The sequence below is a fragment of the Aplysia californica genome, unplaced genomic scaffold (assembly GCF_000002075.1).
Source record: "Aplysia californica isolate F4 #8 unplaced genomic scaffold, AplCal3.0 scaffold00114, whole genome shotgun sequence".
Lineage (NCBI taxonomy): Eukaryota > Metazoa > Mollusca > Gastropoda > Aplysiida > Aplysiidae > Aplysia > Aplysia californica.
The window spans coordinates 318,984-327,019 of NW_004797384.1; the positions used below are offsets into that span (position 1 = coordinate 318,984).

An 8,036-nucleotide genomic window follows, 5' to 3' on the forward strand; every position below is an offset into this window, starting at 1 on the left:
ATTTTGAATATAAAAGAAAGTATTTAAAAATTGTAATCAGGACGCTAAAAAGAAATTGCCGAAAGTGACAATCAGAATAAGTAACTCGTTGCATCTTTCGAAAACTCAGGACTGAACCCCATTGTCCTCATTAAATTTTAATTCAAGGATATTCATGCGCTGCAGGAAGATGAACATATTTAGTAACGTATTCTTCATCTTATAGCCTTCCTTTTCATACAATGTGGGAAAATAAGGTCGTAAAATAATAATGTTGTAAGATAAAAAAGGATAATCTTTATGACTTTTAATTTTTTCAAATGAAGAAGCCCGAAACATTGAGGAAACAACTTTGAAATATAAATAAATAATTGAAAACTGCTAAAAACAGCGTCAACAGAATAGGAAGAAGCAAGACAGAGCACTCGGTAAAGCTGACCATTTGAGGAAAAAACGTCTCTGTTGTGGGATTACTTGTTTTAAAAGACGCATTTTTACTGCAAGTGTTGAAATTTTAACTTGTTAAAAACGTATTATTGCTTATGGCAAAGCCTTAAAAAACACGCACCCTCTTGTGCATATTGGATCAACCTTTCGGCAGCATCAAAAGTAAGGAATTAAAAAAATAATCATAATTTGAAAGCAAATTGAATCCTTTCATTTGGTGCCCAAAGGTATGTTGTGTCCAAATTTTATCAAATTTTGAGAGGAATGGGTTAATATGCTTTTTTTAAAAAGTCGCATTGGAACATGAGCTTCTCAAAATATATAACCTAGGAAGTGTCTAGGTGTCTAGGTAGTCCCAAGTTGGGGTCTAAGTAGTCAATGAGGCTAGGTGCTCCCCAAAATTGTTGGATTGTGAACTCGTGACCCCGGGTTGATTTTTTTAAAGGAAGTAGTAGGTGGGCCAATGCTGAGAGTTTTTAAAAATTAGAGGGTCTAGATCTATTCTCTTAAAACAGAAATTGATAATTCTCGCAGCGCTTAAAGCGGAAACGGATATGTTTAAAAATTTTAATTAATGGTGAAAAAGAATGCATCACTTGTGGAACATTTTTTTTTAAATTAGAAAGAAGAAGAATTTGAAGTTATAAATATGTGCCATGTGCACTATTCAATCACCTTTAATATACCCTGTAAATTTTGAAGGCATTTGGTTGGGTAGTTTTTGGAGTTTTAGGCAAATATAAAGTGTGTCCACAAAGTCTTGAACGTGCACTGTGGCCTATTTTTTTCTCTATTTTATTGTAGTGTCAAAACACAGCAAGTGTGCATCAGTAGACATGTTCACATTTTAACCAAGCACAACAAAGGGAAATAAACATACTAAAATAGAGAAAAGTAGGTCGCAATTCAATGTCAGGACTTTATAGGCGCACTGTATTTAGATTGAGGCAGAGGAAAACAAATGAACAAGTTTGCCACCTCCTAAACACTAGTGAAGAATTGTTACAACAGATAAATTACAGTATTTCGGACATATAAAATGCCATTCCTTAATCTGAAGGTTTATACTAGAGTGTACCGTGGAGGGAATAAGACCGAGAGACACGTGATGATAGATCAGGTCTACGGAAGCCATGGTGGCTAGGTGCTCCTCAATAATTGGGACCACCTAGACACTATGGCTACGTAGTCCCCATTTGAGGTCTACCTAGACAGTTCCTATAACCAAACACGTATTTACATTTTCTGGATGTTATCCTGCAAAAATGTTTTTAAAACAACTGTAAGCCTGTTAAATAGTTTCCTTTACATTGCCTCCCCCCCCCCTTTCCACAACTCCTGCCCCCAAATACGCAAAAAAATATCACTTTGCCACTTAAACCGTACTAAATAACAATCAATTTTGCTAGGAGATAAGATGATACTACAGTAATAGTTGCCGCCTTTACGTTGGGTCCAAATCAGAAGCTGATGGACAATAAAGAACAACATAGGAAAATGGAGCCTCCCCCCCCCCCCCCCCAAAGGTACATTGACAATCAAACAGCTCTTGATCAAAGACGAACTTGTCCCTTCCCCTGTATGTTCGGAAAGTGTTTGGAGAAAAGGGTAAAGAAGACAGAGCGTTCCTTTCAAAAAGTACTTTTGGATTTTTTTTCTTTACCGAGAATGAGATCTAATATAATAAATAATAATAATAATAATAATAATAATAATAATAATAATAATAATAATAATGATAATAATAATAATAATAATAGTAATAAAGATAATCAGTTTCCCGAGAAGCATACCATGCAAGCAGCTGATTAAGCGCTCAAACACTAACACGCTGACAAGGTGTTTCACTATCTATTGCGGGGTAATCATTCTCACCTAGGCCAAGTGAGGAAAATTCGTGTAAAGTGCCTTCCCCGACGACACAACGTCGGGTGTTTGGAGGAATTCGAACCCACAAACTTAGGGTTGCGAGTCTGAGAGCCTAACACTAAGCCACCGACGCCACAAAATGGAAAACAGTGGAGAGAGCAATAGAGAAAGAGAGAGAGAGAGAGGGGGGGGGATTGAGAGAGAGAGAGATAGGGAGACAGATAGGGAGAGAGACAGGAGTGAGAGAGAGAGACGGGAGAGGGAAGGGATGGAGAGATAGAAAGAGAGAGAGAGACACACACACAGAGTGGGGCAGAGAAAAACGAGGCAGTGGCAGGGAGAAAAACCTCTTGTTCTCAATACGCCCAAGGGACGTCAACGGTAAAATAATTCCAAGAAGCGAGCAAGTCAAAGGTTGCGTACCTTTCACAAGTTTGCTCGGCGAAGAAATGGGCAACAACTTCACTGATACATCAAATATTTAGCCAGAGAAGAAAACCTATGGGCTTACAGACAAAAAACACTCTTGAATGTGTGTCTACGTACGTTCGTGTGTGTGTATTTGTATGGTTTGTGTGAGTGAGTGTGCGTGTGTATGTATGTGTGTGTGTGTGTGTGTGTGTATGTCTGTGTGTGTGTGTGTGTGTGTGTGTGTGTGTGTGTGTGAATGTGTGTGATGCGTGTATTTTTGGGTGCATATTAGAGAAAGAGAGAGGGAGAGAGAGAGAGAGAGAGAGAGAGAGAGAGAGAGAGAGAGAGAGAATGACAGACAGAGAAAGAAAGAGCAAAAGGGAGAGAGAGAGGGGGGGGAGAGAGAGGAGAGCGAGAGAGATAGAGAGAGAGAGAGAGAGAGAGAGAGAGAGAGAGAGAGAGAGAGTATGTTTGTTCGTGCCAAAATAAAGCGACAGTTATCTCGTTCGCGAATAATATAAAAGATAAAATCAATTCTGTGGTTTAAAAGTTTCGAAAACCTGGAGAGGTTGTTTCTAAAATGCATATTACTGGCTCAACGTGTGAATAAGATTAATTTTTTAAAACATGAAATAAACAAAAAATCTCACCGCAGCTCACATAGTTACGATATGTTGCATGCTGTCAAGTGCCAAACTTCATAAACCCAAAAGGAACCATGAGGTATCTGTTAACTCTACACAATCTATCGAACTGTGTTTTATCAGTTGTCAAATACTGATTTATAAACATTTGAAAAGGTACGAATTTTCTTTTTGTCGTTTTATTATTAATCTAACTTTGTACATAATATGTCGATGGGCGCATTTTCATTTGCATGGTACCGTGTCCTCTTCAAATATAACGTTTTCCAAGCAAAGAACATAACAAACATCAATTATTAGTTGAGTCCTTTTCGAATACAAACTTTAAAAAATTAGAACTCCGTACTACTAATGTAGAAAAGGAACCATACAAACGAACAATCCCTTTCATTAAGAGGAAACACAACTCTGCAAACAAAAAACAATGCCAACAAAAACAAACAAACTAGCACAAAAAATAAACGCACCGACAAACAGCATAGGAACCCCAAAAGAACAATAATTATAGCTCCTTGTGTCTCTTGAATACCCAAAAGGGTAACAAAAAAACCCCCAAAAAGAATAAAAGCTGCTCAGCTCCATGTGTAATATTAACGACAAAAATGCAAACTCAAAGTCCCTTTCAAAAACTACAAACAGACATAAATACAAGTAAGAGTAACTCACCTCCACAAACGCGTCCTCCTGCGTATCCTCCGGGATTGTCCCCCCTTCTGATACATCCATGAACTGCTCAGCCTCCGTCTCCTCGCTACCGTGGAAGACTTTGCCCATGGCCACTTCCTCCAGAGACTGCAGCCTGAGGATCCTCCTCCTCGTACGACGCCGCTGGTACAAGCCAAACGAAGCCTGGTTCTGGTTGGGAGAGCGCCCAGGGCTGGGGGAGGGAGACGTACGCTCCCTTTCATCAAAGCTATGCTCCGAGCCCTGACTCAACCTCGATTCTCTCGAGGAAAACCCCCAAGGCGACGACCTCTTCATTTGGGGTTCAGAACTCCCGCCACCAGCAGACGACGATTTATTTACTCCTTCGGTGCTTTGGTGGTCTTGAGAAGAAGAGGAGGAAACCGCTGATCCAAAACTGCTGGAGAAACTAGACAGCTTTTTCCGGAGTTTCCCGGTCTGGCCCAAAGAAGCCACGGAAGCTTGGAAGCTTTCTTTGGACTCGTCGTCGTCCTCAGCGATATCCATGGACGTGACGCGAGCCTGCCTCACAGCTCGGGGTTCCGAAGATACGGCAGCAGAGGAATCGCGGCTGTTGTCCGCATCCATAGATACCTCATCCGGCAGAGAGAAGCTGACGCGAAGCTCTTCGGAGTGCTTGTCAGTTCCGGTTACTCGTTGGAACTGGGAGCGAGTCTCGGATACCTTCACGGAAGTAGAGGTTCGGCTCTGAACCGACGAATCTTCTCGGGAAGAACGGCTTTGGATCCGAACTCGCTCAGAAGAACTTTCTTGAGAGCGAACTTGCATGGAGGAGGAAGAGGCTATGGTGGTTTCCTCGGAGCGAACCGATTCCTTGATTCGATGACGAGGGGACGTATCCGGATCAGATTCGGATGAATGCTGGATCCGAGATGATCGCTGCAGGTGGCGTGGGGAATCGATAGTTGATCGACTCTGCGATGCTTTTGCATCAGACGGTTTGCGAGGTGCAGACATATTGATATCCAATACTGAACAATGACGTTGATATATCCTTTGAGGGGTGAAAAAAACAATGCAACTGAAGTAAATTTGCTATACACGGTATAACTATGTTGGTGTTTAAAAAACAAGGATGAAATCACACAACAACACAAGCAACGACAGGAAATGGTATTTAATCCAAAGAGGTCACGAGTTTAATAATCCAGGAAGCACGAGAAGTAACAATCTAGAAACACAAGAATTGCAAGCTCTAAGACACAAATGGAACGTCAACACTATAACACTTTGGCAAAATCAAAACGACGAAACGAAAAATGATCGAAGGTTTGTCGACTCTATCATAATACAGCAATCCTTTGGTGCGGAGCAACAAAGACGCTTAGCCTCACAGATGAATGCAAGATTCTGATCAGTAAATAAAAGAAGACTCAGGTAGTCAATGATAAGACCCCTCTCCTCGTAACAGCTGGGACGTGCCTCAGACAGGGACGAATCCTGTACAACACAGGGAGCTTCTCAAGCAGCTGTGAAGACAGATCAAACGTAGCGAATCTGGAAAAAAAATAATATAAACGAGATATAATGAAAGTAAAGAGGATCAATATATGTAACAATAAGTGAATTCCTTTCCCGAAGAGTTGTGATCTGACCGGATTGAAAGATGATAAATACTCAAGGTAAAAATAATATAAGTCTCAGCAGGTATGTTGCAACAACATGGAAAAAGGATTCGTCTCTGTTGAAAGGATAGTAATAAGATAATATGATTATATATTATTAGATTTATTTGCGTAGGAGGTGGGTATCTTGAGAACTACCTTTCAGGGAAAACCGGTGCTTAGTGGGAGTTAGTATCCCGTTAGACTGACAGGGATCCTCTATATCACATATTTTTAGTTTTGAAAGGTGTTCTTTAATATTACACAAATTATTTTCTTGAATATTCCATCTCCAATATTCTTCATGTACGTCTATACCTTAAATATTCGTGTGTTTTTTTTAATTGGAAGGGGGGGGGGGTGGATGGATGTAACATTAGCGTACTGATTTCAGAAAAAAATTTCCATTTTAAAGGAAAAAGTACCGAAAACATTTGCTTCCACGACTTACTTATAGATGCATGACCTGAAATCGATTATATTAAAATCCCTAGATTAATTATTAATACTATGACTTACTCCTTAGTATCACACGCAGCCAAACATCAGTATTCAAATCACGATACTTTATACAAGCCCAGCGGATCTCATTGGATTACCAAAGGACTATACTTTCCAATACCCTTTTTTCTTTCCACAATCAATTTAGATTTTTTTACTGTAGAAAATATCATTGTTTGTGAACGGTGATATTGACGTTAAGTTGTTAACGATTTGCTTTTTAGTTATTGCATAATAATATAGTCCTGTTTAGAAAAAAAAATCCGTCCTGTCGCTCCCTTCGCCCCTAACTGAAGGCGAGGGGAGTTAATTAAAGGACACATTACGTCACAATCACAAGTCCCACATCGGCTTACTTTATTCTCGTGGCAACTTCTTCTAACTTCTTCTAAAAACACAGTGTTTCCAAGGACACACTCTCTGGTGATCACAACTTACGTCAGCCCTCTATAAAAGTATTTCTCTCTCTCTCTCTCTCTCTCTCTCTCTCTCTCTCTATATATATATATATATATATATATAATACGTATACATATTACATATGATATAATAATAATAATAATAATTATACAGTATTTACACACACACACACACACACACTCACACACACACACACACACACACACACACACACACACACACACACACACACACACACACACACACACACACACACACACACACACACATACACATGTGAATTTTGCGCTGGTGGCGGCCGAAGCCTACTCTTATCGATTTTAGACCACCAAGGGATCTTTAACGTTCGCAACTTGCACACGGGCCCTCCAAGATTTTTCGCCTTTGTCCGAAAAGGCTAGGTGTAGATCTTTCCTTCCAGAAGATCAGAGGTGTGGCTGAAAGACGGCAGCAAAAAAGAGCCAAGGAGTAGCAGTAGAAAGGCTGCAGAAAGAGTCAGGAGTCCAGAGGAGGGGGCAAATGAGATGAGGGAGAGGGGCAGAAAGAGGAGACGAAAGCAGACTACAGAACATTGCAAGAGACCAGGAAAAGAGGTAAAATGAGACAATTTTAGAGAATAATTTTTTTCTGCCGCTACCCGGAGTCGAACCTGGGACCTTAACTTCTATGTCACGAGAGCCCCTAAACTACTAGTTGTAGTAGTAGCCAGTAGTAGCAGTAGTAAGTACCCATTGAAAGATTCGTTTTAAAAATAAAACTCTGTCCTATTGGAACCGCGTTGTCAATGAACAACGTTTGTCTTCAACAATTACTTCATTAACGTAGTGCTAAGAACATGATGTTGGCAATTTTAAGTCAGAATATTTTTTGTTTGATTTGGTGTTCAAACATAGATTGTGACGATTCTGATTAAAGAGACCTAGGTTCTTATAAAACTTTTTTAAGAGCAAAGGGACGTCTCAAAGAAATACCAACACTCAGAAAATGGCACTATACACGACAATGGGAAGAAATCTAACAGGGAAAGCTGTGAGATGAAAGCGCCTGAAAAACAAAACAGTTGGAGACTTGAAACGGCCAAAAACAGACGAAAACATCTTCAAACGACTTTAATATTATCTCAACCAAGTACAAAGGGAAACCTTTGATTGGGTCAGGTGATGTATGAAAATACCTTGCTTTTTTTTCGAAGCATTGGTTTGTAATATTACAATCAACGAAGTGTCAGATACACACACACACACACACACACACACACACACATACATACACACACACACGCACACTCAAAGACACACATACACACACTCTTACAGACAAAACGACACACACACATAATCATATACATACGCACAGGGAGACGGGGGGAAGGTAGGTGGGAATTGCAGAGAGAGAGAAAGAGAGAGATAAAGATAAATAAAGAAAAAAAGAAAGAGAGAGAGAGAGAGAGAGAGAG

The 8,036-nt window shown here is 40.0% G+C and overlaps 1 protein-coding gene across 2 annotated transcripts in view; it reads right to left on the reverse strand.

The window, feature by feature from the left end:
- Positions 1 to 3,121: 3,121 nt before the first annotated feature.
- Positions 3,122 to 8,036, reverse strand: part of LOC101847030 — a 71,724-nt gene continuing 66,809 nt past the window's right edge. For both annotated transcript variants that reach the window (XM_013081079.2, XM_013081078.2), the window contains exon 2: positions 3,122 to 5,552. In XM_013081079.2, coding sequence (XP_012936533.1) covers positions 3,741 to 5,012 — 1,272 coding nt within the window. In that variant the 5' untranslated portion in view covers positions 5,013 to 5,552 and the 3' untranslated portion in view covers positions 3,122 to 3,740. The remainder of the gene's footprint in view (positions 5,553 to 8,036) is intronic.